The 21,640-nt window shown below is 57.4% G+C and overlaps 1 protein-coding gene and 1 non-coding gene across 4 annotated transcripts; both read right to left on the reverse strand.

The window, feature by feature from the left end:
* Positions 1–964: 964 nt before the first annotated feature.
* Positions 965–12,868, reverse strand: LRP3 (LDL receptor related protein 3). 3 transcript variants are annotated; one of them, XM_036274813.1, is made up of 7 exons: positions 12,796–12,868; positions 10,923–10,970; positions 5,532–5,703; positions 3,847–4,061; positions 2,270–3,386; positions 1,835–1,967; positions 965–1,614 (listed from the first exon to the last, which is right to left on the reverse strand). In XM_036274813.1, exons 1-7 carry the CDS (start codon positions 12,866–12,868, stop codon positions 1,030–1,032), a joined length of 2,343 nt encoding a protein of 780 aa, XP_036130706.1. In that variant the 3' UTR covers positions 965–1,029. The 3 variants fall into 3 exon arrangements, with proteins under 3 accessions (XP_036130706.1, XP_036130707.1, XP_036130708.1); XM_036274814.1 differs by lacking the exon at positions 12,796–12,868 and adding an exon at positions 12,576–12,626; XM_036274815.1 differs by lacking the exons at positions 10,923–10,970; positions 12,796–12,868 and adding an exon at positions 8,602–8,676 and having other exon boundaries at positions 5,532–5,670.
* Positions 12,869–21,068: 8,200 nt separating this feature from the next.
* TRNAT-AGU lies at positions 21,069–21,142 on the reverse strand. Its single transcript has one exon. It is a non-coding gene; the product is annotated as a tRNA-Thr (tRNA).
* Positions 21,143–21,640: the final 498 nt, after the last annotated feature.

Here is a 21,640-nt window from a genome sequence, read left to right on the forward strand (position 1 = left end):
CGGCAGGCTCCGGGGGAGGCCCGAGGCTCCGGGGGAGGCCCTTGGCCCTGGGGGCTCTGCCACTTGAGCCAGGCACTCCCTTTTCAGGACTGGCAGTCGGGTCCAGAGCCACCCCTGCCCCAAAGGGACATTGAGAATTGGGAAGTGGCTGGTGGGGCCCTCCCCAGGCTCAGCAAGGCCAGGCCGAGGTTCAGCCCCGCCGGGAGAGTCCAGGGAACGGATTTCCTTCCCATACATGCCCCAGGAGTGAGAGTCAGGACTCCAGAGCGTGCCCTAGTTTACAGGTAAGGAAACTGAGGCCCTGAGACAGGATGGGATGGATTCGGCCACGGTCAGTTTATGCCTCGGCCTCTGTCCTCCAAAAAAGCATCAAGCAGCGTCTCCCAGGGCCTCAGTACCTGCAAGAGACCCACGGCCTTCTTCGACTCCTTGCCCACATTTTTAGTGCCCAAGTGCCCAGGAGATTGACCCGCTCAGCTAGAGGGCAAAGGGTAGAGGTCATCAGTCTGGCCAGGCTCATGCTTTCACCACAGGCATGAGGATGGGGGCAGAAGCCTCCTAGCCCAGTTCCTCCAGGGCCTGCTGGGAGGATGGAGAGGAGCTCAGTGCCCACAGAGCACCCACCATGGACTGGGTCCCACCGGCACAGCCATGTTCAGTCCAGGCACAGCTCTGGCGCCCCCTAGTGCGAACGAAGTGAGAAGCCACAGACAACATCCCGGAGAGCTCTGCCCTAACCCTCCTGCTTCTCTGGAAATGGGCTCCCAGAATGGAGAAGGGGAGGTAGAAGTGAGACTCCAGGTGCCTGTGTGGACAGAGGGGCTCACTGTCCCACTGTCCTCCCTGCTGAAGCGCCCACAGCCCCACCCGCCTTGCCCACCAGGAATGGGGGATGCTGATACGGCAAAATGAATGGGATTCTGGGTGGGCCACACCGCAAGAAAGAAAGACTCGGAGGCAGGGTAGAAACAACTGTATATTCCCTGGTTACAAAGCGGGGCTGTGGCAGTCACCAGCGCGTCTGGTGGGTCAGCAGACCAACAGGGCCTCGTCATCACTGGCGTCCAACGTTGGGGAGCAGGAGAGTGGGGGGCTCCTGCACACACCCAGTGGCTCTGGTGGGTGCGAGCTTAGGGTGCTGCTGGCAGTGGGGGCTGGGGGGTGAGAGTCCTGGGTGGAGCAGGGCTCCCGAGGCATGTCCACAGGAGCTGGGCCGTCCATCAGAGGGTCCCTGTAGGCCTTTCTGTCCTTGTCCACTGGCCTGTATTCTGGGTCCTGCAGGCCCGAGGGGGGCAGCACTGAAGGTCCAACCTCTGGTACGTGGCTGGGGGCACTGGGGGGCCCGTCTCCAGCGGCCCCAGGGCTGCCTGTGTCCATAAGGGGTGCTGGGGGGTCCAGGGCGGCCCCTGGTGCAGGCTGGAGGAGCCCATCACCCAACACTGTCTGTGAGGCGCGTGCAGCAGTCAGCAGCGGGATCTGTCCGCGTGGTGCCCGAGGCCGGTGAAAGAGCCGGTTCCACAGGCGGCCGAGCCTGCGGCGGGAGGGTCCTCTGCGGGAGGCGTGCCGGCGCATCTGCCGCCGCATGGCCGTGCGGAGGTTCTGTAGCACGGAGGCCTGGAGGGTGGGGCGGCGGCTGAGGGGGCAGAGGTCAGCACGACCCCCAAGGGACCTGAGACCCCAAGAGACCAACTTGTCCCCCCATCTGGCCCTGGCCCCCATGTCACCCTCCCCAGGCCTCACGTCGCGCCTCCCTCTACCCCACCTTGACTCAGCATTCTCAAAGGTCCAGTTGGGATCTGGGGACCTGTAGGGTCTCATGCCCTCTGGAGCTCACCTGGGATGCACTGTAGACAGGAAAGTCCTCCACAGGCGGAATGAGGCCCTGTGCAATGAGCTGCCCATAGGACGGGGGCGCCTCCCGCCGCACAAACTCGGCCTCTAGGCGTGTCATCTGGGTCTCGAAGGCCCTGAAAGCAATGGGCAGAAGGGCAGCATAGCAGGGCCGGCCAGGACCCCACACTTCCCACCGCCCCCGGGTCCCTGCGCAAGGGCTCACAGCAGGGTGTGGGGCCCTGCCACTCCCTCTGGACATCCTGAGACGCCTGGACCTTGGATGCATAAGAGAAGTCCCTCGTGGATGGCCCGAGCCCCGATTTACGAACCCACAGCTGTAGGAACCGGGAGCCCAGAGCCCGTCTCCAGAGAAATGAAGGCACCGAGGCGCGTGGCCTGCAACCCCAGGCAGGGCAGCGGCGAGGCACCCGCCCACCTGTACTCCTGCGTGCGCAGCGAGTAGAGCTTGAAGGCGCAGCCCAGGGCAATGACGAGCAGCAGGCCACAGACCAGGCTGCCGATGAGGGCGGCGGTGATGACCTTTCTGGGCACGGCCGCCAGGCAGCCGTGCTCATCGCTGCCGTCCTGGCAGTCCTCCTGGCCGTCACAGCGCCACGTCTCAAAGATGCACAGGTTGGTGCCACAGTGGAAGGTGCCAGGCTGGCAGGAGAAGCAGTTCTTCTCGTCGGCGCCATCAGGGCAGCTTTTCTGGTTGTTGCAGCGGTCGGCAGGCGTGTAGCACAGGCCACTGCCACCCTCACAGGGGTACTGGTCGGGCGGGCAGGTGGGGCAGCCCTGCTCATCTCGGCCGCTAGCACAGTGCCACCAGCCGTCGCAGCGCTGCGGCTCCGAGAAGCAGCCCTGCTCACCCGTGTCCCCCACGTCGCCCTCAGCGCTGCTCCCACAGGGCTGCTCCCACGGGAGGCAGTAGCCCTTCACCTGGTAGGTGGCGTTGAAGCCGTGGCCGGCGCTGCGGGCACGGGCATGGTAGGCCACAGTGAGGCGGCCCTGAGCAGCCTCGAGGCTCACGGGCCGGTGGTTGCTGCGGTAGGACAGCGTCTGCAGCAGGCGGTCCCCACGCTCACCCAGGCCCTCGTACACCTGCACGTAGTCGTCATAGCCCAGCCGCAGCTCCAGCTGCAGCAGCACACGTCGCGGGTCTTGTGTGTCCACCAGCCACGTGCAGTGAAGGTCCGAGGGCCCTCGGGCTGCACCAAACAGGTCTGGGGAAGCAAAGGAGCCGTAGAAGCTGCCCAGCCGCCGGCCACAGGCTAGGTCAGGGCAGCCAGCCTCATCGGAGCCATCACCGCAGTCCTGCGTCCCGTCGCAGCGCCGCTCGGCAGGCAGGCAGCGCGTGGAGCGTGCCCCGCTGCAGGGGAAGGTGCCGCCGGGGCACAGGCTGCCCGGTGGCTCGGAGGCAGGTGCTGAGCAGTTGCCCTCATCGGAGCCATCACCACACTCATCCACGGTGTTGCACTGCCACGGGCCCGGCAGGCACTTGCCGTTGTCACAGCGAAACTCGTCTGCCTGGCAGGACGCCTGGCCCAGCTTCCCTGTGGGGTGAAGAGCGCAGGGGAAGACCGTCAGGGGAGAGCAGAGCCCCCTCCAGCATGGGCCTGAGGCCAGGAGCGGGCAGGGTGGTTCCGTCGTTCCAGCAGGGCCTCTGCAGGGCCCAGGAAGAGGCAGGAGACACAGAGAAGAGCCCCTGGCCTCTGCATGGCCACCTGAGCGACAAAGAGCCCTGGAATGTCAGCGTAAGCTAAGTCCCTGACCTGAGGGTAAAGGGTGAACTGAGGTGAAGGGGTGAGCCCCTGGGGTCAGTGACCTTGGACTCCAAGGCACCCTGAAGCAGCATCATGGCCAGTCCTGGTCCCACCCTGTGCTCAGACTGATGGGGCTCCTGGAGGAGACCCTGCAGGGAGCGGGCGGGTGGAGGGTGCTGCTCTGGCCCCGGCGCCCACATGGTGCACTGAGGCTCTGTGATGCCCTGCGATGCCCTGTTGCTGGTGTCACCTCGGATGTAGGAGAGACGGAAGCCCTGGGCCTGGCCGGAGCTGGAGGCATCAGAGTGGAAGAAGATCCAGACGTGGTCCCGGGCGGAGATGAAGGCAGGCGGGATGGCGGAGCCGCAGAGCCGGAAGGCCTCCTGGCGGGGCGGGGCCGCTGGGCCCAGCATGAGCCAGTCCAGAGAGCACTGGTGGGACTCCTCCACGTCAAAGTTGCGGAAGCTGCAAAGGGTGGAGGACGGAGACGTGGGGAGGCAGGCAGGGCCCACGTGGCCTAGGACCAGCAGAGGACCATCAGGCCTGAGCGTGGAACAAGGACAGCCAGCGCCCCCCCCCCCCCGCCGCCCCTGCTCCACCCCCAGGCACCCAGGTGTCCGAGGGGAGCTCCAAGAAGGATCGGAACAACTCTGAATAGCATCCTTCACATCGGACCCCTGCAGCTCTGGGAGGCTTTGTCAGCACACACACAGCACCCCTACCCCAAAGCCAAAGGGGAGGCCCAGTCAGGAGCCCCATTATGGGCAGTTCCCTCCCCTGACACTCTCCCGAGTGGGGAGACCCAAGGGCCCAGATCCCTCCCACACTAGGTCTGCTGGCACAGACCCAGCACAAACTCACAGACCTGTGCACTGTGCGGGAGGGGGGTGCCCACTGACCTAGCCTAGGCTGGGACTGGGTAAACAGCTTGTCACTTGGGGAGAAATGTGCTAGCCCTGGACCACCGGCCCAGGCTGTGGGATGAGCAGGTCACAGGGCCTGGAGTCTTTGACGAGCGTGTGCCTGACAGCCACGGCCCTGTGACCACGGGAAAGCAGGCACAGACACTAGGACAGACCCCGGTCATGCCAATCACATCCCGAGCTTTGGAGCTCTGGGCATTGACACTTAGGGGCGTGACTCCCCAGCCCAATATTTCCATGGCCACCCGGGCCAGGGCTTCCAGCCTCAGCTCCCCCATCTGGTCGCCTCACCCCATTTCCCTCTGCACGTCCCTGCAGCTGGAGCACCTGGGCTCCTGCCTGGCTCCCTCTCCTGCCGAGACTTCCCTGAGGACTCTGGAGAGAACTGCTCTGGGATCCATGCCAGCCTAGCCTCAAGCCACCCCTGCAGGACAGAGAAGACACCTCTGCCACCTCAGAGAGAGCTAGGCCATGCCCACCAGCCCCCAGGACTCCCCTTCTGGCAGGCCTGAGGTGACAGACAGCCCCAATGGCCCCTGAGAGAGAGGCTCAGGACAAGAGGCGGCCCAGCTCCATGTAGCCAGCCACAGAGGCCCCCAGAGACCTGGGCGCACACACATGCTCACAGGCACTCATATGCTTACAGCTCACATATGTTCACACCTGGACTCTCATACATGCACTTGCACACACATACCTGCTCACACGTGTCCTCCGAACTTGCTCAGACATGTGCTCATGTACATATGCATGGGCTCACACACACTCACACATCCTTTATACTTGCTCAGATTGGGCTTATACACAAACACACGTGTGCTCACACATGTATAATTGTACATCTGCTCGCGTATGTTCTGTCCATATATGCTCACACGTGCTCACACACACACTCACACGTGCCCTCCATGCCTGCCCACATGTGCACTCATGCACATACATCATCACTCACACACACACAGCACTTGCAGGCCATAGAGATTCCCTCGGACACCCCCTGGGACTCCCATACCTGATGGTGATCATATCCTCGCGGTCGCCCTGGATGTACCAGCTGCAGTTGGTGCCGGGCGGGTAGTTGAGGGGCCAGGCCGGGCTGTAGATGACGCCACGCCGTTCCGTGTGCTGCTCCAGTTTCCCGCTACAGGCGGCTGTCAGGGGAGGATGCGGAGTACTGGCCTCCCCTTCGGGTAGGAAGTAGGAGGGGTGGGAGGGGGGCACTTAAGCCCCATAGCTCGAGTCCAGGCCTTTCCAAGGTGGGATGAAGGCCAGCCAAGGGTGGGCATGGCCAAGGGCAAGGCCACTACTCAACACTTCATGGAAGCAGTGTGTATGGCAGGCAAAGAGCCCCCCCATGGACTCAGGGCAGCCATAGCCCGCAGTGCACCCTATGAGCCTCTTATCTCCCACCCCTGGCCGGGCTGAACGCGTGCTCACCAACCCGGGTGCAGCCTCTTAGCCTTGGAGCCTCCGTTCAGTTACGAATTCTGTGTCCCTAGGCCTGCCTGCCCTCCCCGCTGCTTGACAGATACAGGCCTGCCGGAGCGGGGAGGAGCTTTGCTCAGCCGGCACAGGTGTGAGCACCTACTACGCGCCGAACAGCGCCAGCATGCTGAGTGAGACAGGCAACACCCTGCTCTGTGGAACTCCCGGCTGCGGGCGGAGGGAACCAGGCCGGCTTTACATAGATCCCGAGTGCAGCGAAAATAATAAACAGGCCTGAAGGGAGGGGCCCGTGTCCAGATGGGGCTGGAAACACGGGCTGGGCCTGATTACACCTTGTACAGAATTTGGGTGTTACCCCGAGCATACGTGGGAAGCCACTGGAGGTAGATCGTGTAACCAGATGAGGAAACGGAGGGAGGGTAAGGGACCAGCCCATGGCCACACAGCCAGCAAGTGGCAGTCAGAGTCCACCCTGTTCCTCTGGTGGGCTCAGCGCTCACTGCTGTGCCTGTGCCAACGCATTTATGAAGTGTCGACAGTACACTGTCAGGGACCGGCGCACAGCGTCACACCTGCCAATCTGAGGGGCCACCAGGCCCAGCCCACGGGCTCACTGTACCCACTTCATTACACATGCCCTCTGCTTCCCAGCTGAAGATGCAAAGGCCGCCCTGGCGTGCTCTGGCCTTCCCAGGACCAGGCAAGGGCCCTGCACTTGGCTACCCGCCCCTCACTGCCCCCTCAACCCTTCACCGCACTGCTTCATGGCATCCTCCCAACAGCCTGTGGCGAAGGCAGGGCCCATTACACAGACAGGAACTGGGAGACTCAGAAAGACAAAGGATGACCTGCGTCTAGTGCCATCCCCTCCTCTCTCCCACTGCCTGGCACCCTCCACTGCTGCCCTGCTGGCTCTCAACGTGGCTGCACAAAGGCGAGGCGGAGCCCTCTGACCACCTCCCAGGCCCTTAGGGCAAGAACAAAATTCCTCACGGTGGCACCAGCCCCTCACCTCTTCTGCCTCACCTCCCCCTACACCCCTCTTTCCACTCACACCTTCTGTGGTACCTCCCATGGGAGGGAGACTTTGCCCTGCGGCTTCTGGCAGGATGTTCTCCCAACCCGTTCCTACGGGCTTCGGCCCAGAGGCCCCTTCCCAGGGACCCTCCCCACGCTGCACCCCCTGGGGCTCCGGTGCCCCTCTCCTCCCTCCACAGCACCTGCCGTAGCAGCGATTTCGCTTCCAGCTGTGCTGGCTCAGGCTCCACACTGTGTCCCCAGGACCCCACGCAGGGCCTGACACACGGTAGGTGCTCAGTAAATATGGACCGACGAGTGAACCGGTGATTCCAAGTTCCTGCTTAGCATTTAGAGGTATGAAACCCTTTCCGTAGAGGTCCAGCGACCCAATCCTGTGACTGCCAGAGAGTCAAAACCCCTCTTCGACAGCTCACAAGAAATTCAAAGAACTAGAAGCGAAACACCACCCCCGACCCTAAAGCAAGGCTGCCCACGCTCGGCTCACCATCAGAGCCTCAGCGGGGCCAGGTCAGAGAGGCACCAGCCGGGCCTCTCCCCCTGGCACTCACCCGTGGCCTGGGAGGCCAGCCCCGCGGACTTCCGATTTCTGGCCCAAAAGCGGGAGCGGTGGCTCTGGCCGCAGGCCGGGAGGGGAAGGGCTGAACAAATGGAATGGCCTGGCCGTGCCTCTCACAGGTGAGGCCACCAGCTCTGTGGACCTCACAGGGACCCTGGCTGCTGGCCTGGGGGCACCCTGGGAGGGGAGGGGCTGTGCAAACCAGAAGAGAACTTCTCTGGAAGGTGCCAGGTGGGGGGGTCACAGGCAGGGAGGGCCCAGGCTGAGAGGCATCTTCCCCCCTCGTGGAGTCTCTGAAGCATAGACTGAAGCCCTGGCCCCTGGGGCAGGCAGCTCTGGTCAGTCAGGCTGGGAACCCCTGTGTCCTCAGCCCCCTGGACAGGATACGGGGCTGAGTAGGGCCCAGCCGAAACCTGTTGTGGCCTGGAAGCCTTCCCTAGAGACAAAACACTCAGAGGCCAGGTTTCTCGCCCACACAGGCTGGGGAAAGCCAGGCCCACACACAGGGCCTCTTAGCTGGACGCCTCCTGGTGGTGGGCTTGGAGGGTGCCACCAGCTGCGACAACCAGCCCCAGGCTCTCCGTGTAGCAGGCCTCCCCCACCCAGCACACCATCCCAGGACCCAGGCACAGGTGGGAGAAGGGGGCTTGTAAGCCCAGTCCCAGGGCCTCTGCTTGTCCATCAGCAAAATGTGGTCAGTGGGTGTACTTCTCTGAGGGTGGCTGGGAAACTGGAAGAAAATGGTAGACTCTAGGCAGACATTCATGTGATGGGGTGAATGGGGGTCTAGGCCCCATAGGAGGTGAGGGTCGTGACACGGTATGTGATGGTGGGCCAGCAGTGAGGGGAGCTGGGAGGACTGTGTTTGGGGAAATACTAAGGCAAAATAGAAGGTCTTGGGGGTGTTTGGGAGGCACCCAGAGAGGTTTGTCTGAGCTTGCACTTGGTGAGCTCTGTTCACTTGGGCAGAAAATTCCCTCAGCCCTCGTGGCCAAGCAGCCGGCTCAAGTGGGCAAGGGATGACTGAGCATTTTTAGACCAGCGAGCGTCTTTCTTTCCCGGTCCAAAGACTCATCAGATACTCTTGAGAGGGCCTGAGCGTGATGAAGAGCACTGGCAGATCCGGTTCCTGGAGGCAATCAATACTCCAGACAACCTGCCTGCTGTCACCGGACGACAGGAAGTGGGGACCCCCCCCCCCAGGAACTCAGGGAAACTGCCAGGTGAGTGGAGAACAGCCTGAAGGCTCCACCCAAGCCACCCCCAGGTCACAGTGGCTGCATGGCAGAGCCCAGAGTCCAAGGTGCAGAAGGCATCAGTCAGGGCCTGGGGCCCCACGGGGGCTGAGATCCCAGAGCAGCTCGGCCAGGCCCTCCGGAGTGTCTGAGCCCAGTGAGAGCTGGGAAGGGGCAGGGGAACAGGAGTGATCCAGGATCTTCACAGTGGGAGTCAAAGAGAAAATCCTGAAAATGCAGTCATGGAGCCTTGGGTCGGGGGGGGGGGGGGGGCTCAGGCAGCCAGCAGCTGTCTCTTAGCAGTGCCAGAGACGTCAGGGCTGGACTCCAGAAGAGCGAGGGCCCAGACCACCCTGTGACCACATGGACTGCATGCAGCTCAGGAGACTGGGGACACCGAGCACGGGCACCATGATGTGAACAGTGGCCCCTGGCGTTGGGCAGTGTGCACCCTGCTGGGGCCTGAAGTCTTGATAGCTAAGAACAACCAAATGTGTGGCCCTGGGTGGCTGTCCTTCTCTCCCTGGCTCTGTGGGTGAACCTCGTCCCTGGAGCATCACTCTTCCAAACCCAGGGCACAGGCATGTGGCAGACATATCAACCCGCCACACCAGCAGGAGGACTGGCCTGGGGCTCACTTCTGTAAGACCTGCCACCCCTGTCCCGCTCCCTCACAGCCGGTCAGTCTTCTCCGGGAAGCCAGGACTGAAGCCGGCTCCATGCTGAGCAAGGCAGGCCCTAGGCCAGCAGAGTCAGCAGCAGAGGCCAGGCTGCAGGGAGCCAGAGCTAGTGTGCAAGGAGAATCGGGAGGGAGACTGAGAGGCAGGCCCGTGAGAGCAGCTTCTGTGAACCCTGGGCCTCCCATCCCAGCGACCCTGGCTAGCAGAGACTCCTGTCTCTGAGCCAGCCTCAGTGAGTTTCTGCTATAAGCTGAGCCCTAAGCAGCACTAGAAGTCCCATACCTCCTGTCCCTCCGTGCGGCACAGCAGACAGCAAGCAAATCAGCAGGCACTCAGACTGGGGACCGCACATTCTCCCAGCTTCCTGAGGCCCTTCTTAGATGTCTTCTGGTGGCACAGAGGGCCATGAGGGCCGAGACTTATGCATTTGCCAACACCTGGCAACCCCCTCAGCAAAGAGCAAATGTTCCAATGGCCTGGGCCACCTTTCCCGCTCCTGACAATTTTTGCTGAACATGGCACTGGGCACAAGCACAAAGATGGCCAGTGGATAGACAGACCCGGTCTGACCGGCTAAAGGCAGAGGCAGAACTTCAACCGTGTCTTCTCAGATTCTATATGTCTACTGGGCATCCACTAATCACAGAGCCAAACTATCCGTCGAAGTGTTTATCTGTCTCCTGCATGCCAGTGTGTCTAGAACCTGACTTTTCCCAGGCCGGCAGATCCAAAGCTGAGCCCCTACCCACCTTCTTCTCTAACTCATACACCAAACCAATATTCCCCTGCCTGAGACTGTCCTAGGGCCAGAATTATTCAACCTAGCCAATCCTAAACTGTTTCCCTTGCCCTGCCTCGACTTTCCCACAGAAACTCTGATTGATGCTCTGGCCCAGGCCTTCCCTGCATCAAACCTGATCAAACCCGAGGCCCTGCATGGTGTAGCCAGTGTCTCTTCATCTCAAGACACATATGTAACAACTTCTGCCTTCCGGTTTAGGGACCTTTCCATGTCATCACTCTGTCACACCTTTAGAAATTAAATCACAGGTATAATTTAAAAACAGGCAGTAGCTCATGGGCCTGGGGGAACCCCACAGCCTACAGGAAGTACAATCTGTCAGATATACCAGGAGTATGACAGTTTGCTAGTGGTATTAGGCCACCATGCGTCAACAGCATGCTGAGTACCTTGCCTCACTTGCTCATTCAACCCTAATAACAGGCTCTGAAGTAGGTCCTATCATAACACTCATTTTATAGAAGAGGAAACAGATTCAGAGAAGTTTACGCTTGCCCAAGGCCAAACAGCTCCTTTGGGATGCAGGAAAGATGTACAAGCACTGATTTCAGGGGTAGAACCGGGACCCTGAAGGCCTGTCCTCAGAGGTCACTAAACCGGAAGGCGGAGAACAAGGAAGGAAGGAGGGAAGCATCTTACTCACCTAAAGCAGGAACTGCGCTGCTGAGCCGGCCCGTGAGAACGATGTTCACTGTGGAGAACACAAAGAAGGTCCAGTGGAAGGGGGAGGGGCATCCCAGGACCCAAGCACCTGCTGTGGGCCAGCAGCAGCCCTTTCAGAGGCACAGGACAACATAACCCAAACTTCAGGCTGGTTCTATTCCTCTCACAGGGCAAAGCCCAGAGCACTGCCATAGACTCCTGCTCCCAACCTGGGCCTGCCAGGACCCCAGGGGGTCTCAGAACCCACCTGCACACCTACAGCAGAAGACAGCAGTGTGCAAGCCTGGCCGCACCAGACCACTCCTGCCACCTGGAGGGAGTATGTTCTGTCTCCTGTCAGGCTTGAGAAGCTCAGGCCTGGACCACCCATCAGAGAGAGGCCCTGCCTGTCAAGGGGGGTTCCTGCCTTCTTGAAGGGCTGCCTCCCTCTGGGGGGCCTTGCCAGCCACCTCATCCACTGGCAGCCAGGGAGGTAGGGATGCCGTTTTGATTATCCCATTGTACAGGGGTGCACGGCTAGCAGAGTTCAGGGGCGTCCTCACTGTGCCATACTAACCTTAAGAAGGGAGGCAAAGAACTCTCCTACCACCCACCCCCTCAAGTACCCACCGCCTGGGGTTTGCTCTTTGCCTTCATTTACTCCTTTCCCGCAGGGGAACCAGGAGAAAGATATGGGAAAACCTAACTTCACAGTGGTTCAGGTTGTCCCCTCCACCCAAAGCCAAGTGAGCCAAGGAAGGTAGAGGGCATCACTGGAGGGGTTAGCCCCACCTGGTGAGGAAACAGGGGCAACTGTCCCCTCTCACGACACCCAGGCTCTGGGTCACATCTGGGCAGGGAGGGCCTTGGAAAGACAAAGGTCCTGACCCCCTGCCCTGCTCACCAGGGAAGCCCACCCAGCAGCTTACAGTCCAGAGCACAGGACCACCAAGAGATTGGGGAGGGAGCACTCTGAGGGCCACGGCCCTTACTGAGACCAGCTCACACAACAGAGGCAGGTGCCTTCCTCCCATACGCAAGCACCCCGAAAGAATCGGGGGTAAAGGATCATGTAGCTTAAAACCTCAGGTTTCTTTTTCACTGTCATTTCAATGGCTTCAGCAAACCTATGTAGTTTCAGTGCCTTCTCAGTGACACCACAGGGTGTTCAGTAATGACCCCAGGCTCAGATAATGGCCTCCCTCCTTTATCATGGTAAATAAGGAGCCATGTGCATTGAGGATTTAACTCTTTCCTTCATTCCCCCACACAGGGCCCGGAAAGGTGAGCAGAAAAACTCCGGGATAGGGTAGGAGCCCTCCTGCCCAGGTGCCTGGCCTAGACAGACCCCCCCGCAGACACACCGCTCCCAACCGAACCGGCCAGCCCCTGGGTCCGAGAAGATACAAAAGGGAGACAGGAGCCTTCTCGAAGCTGCCTCCTGCCTGGCATCCTGAGTCCAGGCTCCAGCCAGCACCCGCCCCCACCCTGACTCTGAGCAGAAAACAGAGACTTCCCCCGGCCTCGCCTTTGTCCGCTGCTCCGGAGGCCCCGATCGCCCAGCGCCTCCAGGCTCAGCGCGGCGGGGCGGGAGGAAAGCCGCTGCCTGCCCAGCCGGCCGCCTGCGCACCCGGGCCGCCCAGCGCACGTTCACCTGCGCTCGGCTCCGCTATTCCGCGCCCGGCGGCAGCCCGGGCTCCGCGGCCGGAGTCGCCCTCCCAGGCCTACGACCCCAGCAGGCCCGGGGCTCTCCCAGTGCCGGCTCCGGAAGCCCCGCCGCAGACCAGAGGGCGGGGCGGGTGGGTCCGGCGAGGGCGCGGCGCGGGTGTGCGAGGCGGGGGCCCGGACCCCGCGGGCCTGCGCGGCCCACTCACCCAAGCAGACGACGGCCAGCTGCGCGCGGGCGCCCGGCGCCCCCTCCGGCCCCGCGACCGCCCGCTGCTCCATGCCGGGGCCGGCCGCCCGCGGGCGCCGCCTCCTGCCCCCAGGTCCCGCTACGGCTCCGGCTCGGGCTCGGGCTCCCGCGACAGCTGCGGGCCGGGTGCGGGTGGCGGCTCCGGCGGCGTCTTTGTGAGGCGGCGGTGCAGGCCGGCAGCGCGCGGGGCCACATCGGCCACGGCGTCACGGGCCCCGCGGGGGCTCAGCGGCGGCCGCCAGGGAGGACCCCCGCCCGCCGCTGCCCCCGCGCCCCGGGCGCCCAGCCACGGCCGGCCTGTGCCCGGGGGCCCCCGGCGCGCCCATGCCCCGCGCCGTGCGCGCAGCCCGCCCGGCCGGTGCCGTCGGTGGTGGGTCCGTGGGTCTGTGGGTCCTCCCACCAGCCCCTCGCCCGCCCGGAGCTTGGAGGCCGCGCCGCGCCAGCCACGTGACGCGCCCGCGGAGCCGCAGTGGCGCTGGCAGGGCGGGAGGAGGCGGCCGGGGCGGGCCGGGGGCGCGCGCCCCGCCTCGAGTGCTGGACAGCTCCGCGCCTGCGGCTCGGCCCGGTCCGCGCCCTCGGCCCCGACCCTGGCGCTCAAGGTGGGCCTTTGCCCGGGGCCGGGTCAGCGCTCGCTGGACTCCTGCTGGCGAAGGAAGCCAGGTGCCTCCCGGAGCCCGGCAGTGCTGGGCAGCGCAGGGGAGGGAGCGTTGCTAGAAGGTGGCAGCTAGAGAGAAGGGGCTACCCGGGGCTGCTTGGAGGACCTGAGGGCAGGACAGCATGTGGTGACGCAGGTTCCTGCCCCTCCGAGCTGACACAAGGAACCATGTCACATCCCTGAGATGAATCCCTCTGTGCACAGCAAGGCCTGCGATGGGATATTTGGTGCCCACTCTAAGAAGCTTCTGGAAACACACCCCTCCCAGGGCTAAGCCCACCCAGTCATCCCGACTGGCACTGGGAAATGGAGACTAGGCCTACTTTTCAGGATTAGGGCCACCATCTAAGAAAGCAGTCAACAGAGGGGGCTGGGCTCAGAAGAAGCAGAAACCTGGAGAGACATAAAGAAGGATTGAGGAAGCCATTTCAGGTGAAGCAGGTCAGCCCTCCTTCCTCCAGACGTCCCCAAAGTTTCCCTAATATGGAGACTTGGTACGGCCTGCCCGCCGACCACTGAGGTCAGGACCCTCTATGCCCCCCCCACACCTTTGATCATGGCGTGTTAAGAGAGAAGGTAGAGGGGAACTGGTGTTATGTTAGTAAAAGTTGTAGACAGAGTAACTTTCACTGTGCAGGCCATCTGGATTTTAATTTAAAAACGGGGGGGGGGGCACCTTTTAGTTTTTCTGGTTTTTCTTGTTCACTCCCTTGTAATTTCTTTAGTGATTTTTCCAAAGCAGACTTCTTCTTGGGAGATGCATTAAAGGATTTAAGAATCAAATAACAAGATAAACAATTCATTTATGGTAAAGAGCACTAACCTGCTGCAATTTGGTTTCAGAATTTCCTCAGACAGCTTACTGCCCGTGTGATGGGCATTTACGCATGGCCAAATGTTTGACTGGGGTAGGGGCACTGGCAGGGACGGTCTGCAGCGTTGCTTTCACTTCACTGTACATAATGCTTATATAACAGGAATCCGGGTTTGAGACTAATACCATGGGGAGTCCTACTAAGAGCCGGAGGTGAAAGGAAAAATGTGAATCCCAATATACACTCATCAAAATATCCTCCCATCTTTTGAACCAAATAGAAAAGGTTAATTAAAGCTTTATAATCATGGGGGGGGGGGGGGAGACGGACATCTGTAACAAAAATAAATGAATTAAATAATTTTTTAAAACTCCCATTCCCAAATGCAAAAAAAAGCTCTATAATCATAAAACATGACTATATTAAAGCTCTAAGTTGCCCAATGTGTTCACACCTCATTGTCAACCCTCATAAAGCCACAAGGCAGGGGACTGCCAAGCTACCTGAGAACCACAGGCTCATTGAAACAACTGTTCCCATTGCACAGCAATGTAGGGTCATAAAACAAACAACAACAATGTATCTTTATTTAAATGTTTGATCATTTGTTCATCGTGGATTTTTTGCATGCATTTATTTATTTTTAAACATAATTCATTTTGCCACTGATAGTGCTTCCATGGATCTGTTGGTCCTCCTTCCTGGAAGGGTTTTTTTTTTTTTTTTATCCTCACCCGAGGATATTTTTCCATTTTTTGTACAGATAGAGTGGGAGGGAGAGAGAGGAAGGGAGAGAGAGAGAGAAACATCGACGTGAAGGGACACATCGAGTGGCTGCCACCCTCACGACCAACCAGGGCCGGGGACAAACTGCAACCGAAGTACGTGCCCTTAGCGGGAACCGAACCCAGGTCTCTCCGGACCGCAGGCCGATGCTCTAACCGCTGAGCCAAACTGGCCAGGGCCCTGGAAGGTTTTTTGACACTAATTTAAACCCTGCCCATATTTAGACTTTTGACTGTCTGACACCCCATTTCTGGTTTAGTCCCATTTCTGGTCTAGTGGCCTCTAGAGGCTGCCACTGCAGGCAGAGGTCTTGCTGGGAGTCCCCAGTGGAGCCCTGACCCAGCCCTCTCCCCCAACCCATCTCACCTCTTCTGAAACAGTTTCCAGCAGCCCAGTCTCTGCTGCAGGACTCCACAGCCTGGCTCCCCTCCGCCTCTGCAGCCTTTTAACAAACATCCTGTATCCGCATGAGCTATATTCAAGAGGTTTCCATCCCACACAACCCATAATCTTCCAACTTGTGGAGAACTCAGTCCTGAAAGAAGGTGATACAAGTAATAGACCATGAGAGCGTGTGGACTGGTTAGGACAGATGAGGGAGAGGCAGGGCAGAAGGGCCCAGGCAGGGACCAGGGTCCTCCTGGTGGGAAGTTGGCCTTCCTAGTTAGGAAGAAGCAAAGATGCTGTCACTCGTGTGTGTCCCATGAGATGTGGACCGTGGGCCATTGAGTAAGCCACTGCCACTGGAGTTCCCCCCACCCCACCCGCCTCTGTCATTCACCTGCATGCAGATGCAAACTTAAGCCCTCTCTTATCCAACTGGTTGCTGGACACTACATAGAGGATGCTGAGTTGGATGGTAATCTTTCTTAATTTCAAATAGTTAGAATGTATTTGATGGTCAAAGGCCAAAAGTGGCTTTGGCAAGTAAAAGTGAAATAAGGTCCTACAACCACCTGGTCCAGGTTTAGTGCACGTGCCTCCCAGGAAGGCAACCCCTTCATTGTCCCACCTGAACTCCAGGCCAGACACTTCCCACAGTCTGCACCTTCCCTGTTGTACCCAGCTCAGTTCGTGGCTATATCACTTACTGAGTCAATAACCTCTATTCCAATCCCCCCACACGTCCATCACTAAGTCCTAAAAGTCAGTCCCCACATGTATCTCAAATCTGCCCACTTCTCTCCATTACCACGGCCACCTCCCTGGTCCCAGCCACCATCTCCTCTCTCTCGGACCTCGGCAGAAGCCTCCTATGTGATCACCTGCCTTCCAGTCAACGGCTCATATTTTTAACATGCAAAATCAACCATGCCCCCTGCAGAAAATGCTCCAGAACAGATTTCAAAGTTTGTAACTTGAGCTTCATGATTCTATGGGACTAGCCCTGCTTGCCAAGCACCCCTCTCCACCTAACTCCTTCTGTCCTCAGATCATTTCCACTCTTCCCAGGGCTAATTTCTACTCTTCCTCTCTTCTGCCAGGACAACGGTCAAGAAGCAGAGCCAGGTGCATTTGGAGAGCTGTGAGTAGCTGTATGAGCAGCCTCCCCCCACCCCACCCCCACCCCCCTGGGCCCAGGGCCCTCTGGAGAGGAATAGTCCAGGTGCCCAAGGCCAGCCAATGGTGAGAGGACAGCTCTGTCTGCATCTGTGAGCCAGTTTCTGCCTGGGCAGGACCCATCCTTGGATGCTTTATAAAATTTCTTTTGGGCCCCAGCAGATGAGATTCACAAGACAGTGTCTTCTAAAAGTCTATTTTTCTCTCATATGCATTAAAATTCATGTTTTTCAAATAATGTTTTTTTGTTTGTTTCTTTGTTGTATTACTATTGAATTTTTTTTTTTTTAAATCTTCACCCGAGGACCTTCCTCCATTCTTTATTCAGACAGAGCAGGAGGGAGAGAGAGGAAGAGGGAGAGAGAGAAACATCGACATGAAAGGGACACATCGAGTGGCTGCCACCTGCACGACCCAACCAGGGCCGGGGACAAATTGCAACCGAGGTACGCGCCCTTAGTGGGAACCAAACCTGGGTCTCTCTCAGCCACAGGTCAATGCTTCAACCTGAGCCAAACCAGCCAGAGTATATTACTATTGATTTTTTAGAGAGAGACAGAAACATAAATATGAGAGAAAAATATTGATGTGAGAGAAATACATCAATTGGCTGCCTCCTGCACACACACCTCCCCCCTGCCCCCCAACCAGGGATCCAGCCCACAACCCAGGCATGTACCCTGACCAGGAATTGAACCGGGACCTTTCAGCACATGGACCAACATTCAGTCCACCGAGCCACACCAGCCGAGGTCAACTGATGTTTTAAAATCTCAGCCATTTATTAGGTAGAAACAAACATGAAAACCTGTGACTATGGGATTTCTGAATGGCAGCTAATATGGTACAATTCTGAAATAAGATGGTGGAAGGACAGGAAAAGAAGAGAAAAATAGCTTTAGGGAAAGGAAATTAAGGTTTATTTGAATTAAAAATACTAAAAATATCAAAACCACAATGAGATATCACTTTACAGCCATTAAGATGGCTATTAGAAAGAAAGAGAGAGAAGAAGAATAACAAGCGTTAGCGAGAATGTGGAAAAGTTAAAACCCGTGCACATTGCTGACGGGTGTGTAAAATGGTGCAGCTGCTATGGAAAATAGTTTGGCAGTTTCTCAAAAGGTTAAACATAGAACTACCATATGACTCAACAATTCCACTTTTGGGCAGAGAACCAAAAGAATTGAAAGCAGGAACTTCAGGAAACACTTGCACACTCATTCATAGCAGCATTATTCACAATAACCAAAAATTGGAAGAAGCCCACATACATTGACAGACAAATGGATACAAAATGTGGTATATCCATCCCATGGAATATTATTCAGCTTTAAAAAGGAAGGGCATTCTGACACAGGCTATAACATGGATGAACTTTGAGGACATTATGCTAACTAAGTGAAATAAGCCAGTCACAAAATGACAAATACTGTATGACTCCCCTTACATGTGGTAGCTAAAGTATTAAATTCATAGACAGAACTTAAAAGGGTAGCACCAGGGGCTGGAGGGAAGGGTGATTAGGGAGTTCATGTTTAATGGGTACAGTTTCATTTTGGGGGGAAAAAAGAGTTCTGGAGACAGATGGTGGTGATGGTTGCATAACAATGTGAATGTACCTAGTGTGGTGGAACCACACACTTAAAAATGGTTAAAATGGTAATTTTTATGTTATATATATTTTACCACAATAAAAATACAGTAAAAATAAACTGGTAAAATTCAGGGTTGTCTCAACATTTCTACCTGAGCTCTGAGGGAGGAAGCAGCCAGTCTGGGTTGCTGCTTTGGGTTTAGGGTGGCTTCGTAGGGTCCCTGCCTTCCTAGAGCCCTGTTCTTTGGGGGAAGCGGGACAAGGCTTGATGCTCAGCGCTTGCTCCACCTTGTGAGAGGCCCAGGCACCACCACCTCCACCCTCCACCCCTCTCCCACCACCACCCACGGATCCAGCCATGCCTCATCTGCAGATATATCCATGGTGATGGGCCCCGTGTGGCCACGCACATCCAGCCATAGACACGCTCCAAGCCATTGCTGGTTCTCACAATTTTAATAGACCAGCGGCAGTAAAATCATTTCACCTTCAGTATTAAGTAGTAATTTAAAAATTATAAGCCTGGAACAGTGATAGTATATGTGTCGTAAAAGCACCATTCAAAACAAGAAAAAGGCTTTCATTGCAATAAAAATGTTAGCACCAGGTCACCCCCTTGGTTTACAGAACGCTCTCCACAGTAATTTTGGATGATGAGTGCAGTTCCAATCAAAAGCTCCCCTCAGCCTTGCTGAAGCACTCAGAAGTACCCTGTAACAATAATCATTTGTGTATTGATTCGGGAGAAAAATCAATCCGATTCAGTCCACCTCACTAAATTATTAATGGAGCAAAGCACGTCAGAAGCCCGAGGTAGATTAACAGATACGGTTTGTTTCTTAACCCTGTTGCTGCCACAGGAATAAAAATGATAGGTTGAGATTAGCCTGAGTCCAGAGACACACATGCAGGTCTGGGACACCCAAGGCTGGAGGGATGGTTAGGAAAGCCACTGGGACGAGCCTTCACATTTCAAGGACCACGGGTGGCAGATGAAAGCAGCCTGCTAAGGTGGATCCTAGTGAGGCTGCCTGTCCCTGTTAGAGCTCCTAGGACTCCATGGGGGACATGTGGTCCCAGCCCAGGAGTAGTGCACCACTACCCACCCACCACATCACCCTCCTCCACCATGGTGGGCAGCGAACCTTTATATTATAGAGTTAGTGATTGTATTAAAATCAACTCATTTTTATTTTATTTAAGTAGTCCTACTTCAAAAGGAAAGTTTGTATCATTACCTTGAATGTATATCCAGATCTCTAGCCATCCATAGGTAATCATAAATATGTAAATAAAACATTGCATTCTGTTGCCTGCATCCTTTTTTCCATTTCTCTCTCTCTCTCTCTCTCTCTCTCTCTCTCTCGCTCACTTGCTTGCTTGCTTTCTCTCCCTCTCAATTATTCTCCACCAGGGAGACTTAAGAAGTGGTCTTAGAGCCTGGTTGGTGTGGCTCAAAGTCAATAAAAACATATTTTTTAAAGTCACAATTTAAAAAATAATAACCTATTAGAACTAATAAACAAGTTCAGCAAGGTTGCAGGATATAAGATTAAAACACAAAATCAATTGTATTTCTATGCATTTGCAATGAACAATCCAAAAATTTCATTAAGAAAGCAATTCCATTTACAGTACCATCAAACAGAAGAAAATAGTGATAATATTTTTTAAATTTTGAACGAAATTAAACACCTTCCCTTGGCCACCAAATAGGCAAATGCTCAAAACTGACCTGCTATACCTCAGGCTAGCAGTAAAGATGTGTCAGAAAAATACCTGCCCCACAATGACTCAAGCCCTGTTACCAATAAACTCATCTCTGATGTTCCTATCAGAACTGCAAAACCTCCGAGTTTTTCTTTGCAATGTCAATCAAAAACAACCAAGCTGCAAAGGGCAAGAAATTGACCCCAAAACAAAATTTAAAAGACAGATAATAAACCCAGCCCCACGGGAGCAACATAAAGAAGAGCTGCCTCTGGGGCAGGTGAACTTGACTATTGGGGACTCACACTGATGTCATAACTGCAATTTCTGCAGCTTGTTGAAAGAGGCCTGTTGGGACTGACATGCATTTTGTTGCGTCGGACATGGGCATTCCTGGGTCCCTATTTTTGTTGTTCCAATGCCTCACCGCGCCATCACAGAGACTTCCACGCAACTGCTCTGGGTCAGGCCCCCCGACCGTGTGCTTCCACGCAGCCCGGGCCTCGGGAGAAGCTGGCTGCAAACCCGGACTGCTGCGTGATCCGTTCCCTCCCTGGAGTGTGCAACACTTGGATTAGCCTGGGGGGCCCGCTGGCGGGCTCCATCCCCCGCTCTCCCCGGCGCCCCTGATTTAGGGTCTCACTTGACCTCGCCAAGCCCCAGTCTTCGATCTGTGAAGTAGTGACAGCGACCGCAGGGCTGAGACAGGAGAAAGTCAGCAGCCTGAGAGGCTCAAGGCACAGTCCCGTCGGCCGCTGCCCGGAGGAACCGGCGGAGGGGACCAGGGCTCGACCTCCCCTGAGCAGGCCGCGGGGAATATCCGCCCTCGCCCCCACGGCCACTCGCGCACCGCCACAACCCGGGAGCCCCGCGCGGCCTCGGGGGGTGTCGGCTCAGCTCAGTTGCCGGAGTCTAGGACGCGCCGCAGATCTGAGACCAGAGGGGGTGGACTCTACTAAGCAGGGCTATGGCCCCACCCCGCTGCAGGCAGGGGGGCCCGCCAAAATGACTTCTCAGAATCACCCTCACACCCCCGAAATGGGGGAGAGAAGGGTAGAGGCGCGAAGCAAAATCGAAAATGGGCAAAAGGTAAGCGAGATGCTCGGTTAAGGCACCGCTGGGATTCGAACCCAGGATCTCCTGTTTACTAGACAGGCGCTTTAACCAACTAAGCCACGGCGCCGCCCGCACGGGTACCGCGAGAATCTCTTTCCCATTACTATTTGTTCCAGCACTCTCACGCATGCGCACAAATTTTAACGGTGCCTAGCGCATGCGTGGTGTAGGTTCTTATTCACACAGGTGGCTGTGGTGAAGTAGTGGGACCGGAGCTCCGGCGAAGCGCAGTGGATGGGACCTGAGCCGTATTCTCTTCCCGGTGTCTGTAGTGTCCGCGTCTGGGCTTGGAGCCATGGGGACTTCCTAATTTGGGGGATGCTAGCGCACGGTCCCGGCCTTCTGCGCTCCAGAGTGGGCGCCAGGAACTCCACCAGGAGTCGGGCGAGGCCGAGTCCCTTCTCGCTCCGGAGATCCTCGCCCCGCCAGCGCGGCGGGCTGCCGGCCACCCCGGCTGTGGGTCAGGGCGCACACCCCGAGGTGGTCCCGCGGTGACCGTGTGGCGCCCTCCTCGGCGGCCCACCTCGGCCGCACTCTGGCCATTGGTATCGCCGGCCCTGTCATC

This window comes from Molossus molossus, unplaced genomic scaffold (assembly GCF_014108415.1).
Source record: "Molossus molossus isolate mMolMol1 unplaced genomic scaffold, mMolMol1.p scaffold_m16_p_21, whole genome shotgun sequence".
Lineage (NCBI taxonomy): Eukaryota > Metazoa > Chordata > Mammalia > Chiroptera > Molossidae > Molossus > Molossus molossus.

What these genes read in the sequence shown, in the direction of transcription:
- LRP3 (XM_036274813.1), bottom strand. Translation starts at nt 12,868, where the DNA reads ATGGAGCAGCGGGCGGTCGCGGGGCCGGAGGGGGCGCCGGGCGCCCGC. An exon ending in GCTGGCCGTCGTCTGCTTGG is followed by an intron (nt 10,971 to 12,795) that starts GTGAGTGGGCCG and finishes TGTTCTCCACAG; the next exon opens with TGAACATCGTTCTCACGGGC. An exon ending in CTGCGCACGCAGGAGTACAG is followed by an intron (nt 1,968 to 2,269) that starts GTGGGCGGGTGC and finishes CATTGCTTTCAG; the next exon opens with GGCCTTCGAGACCCAGATGA.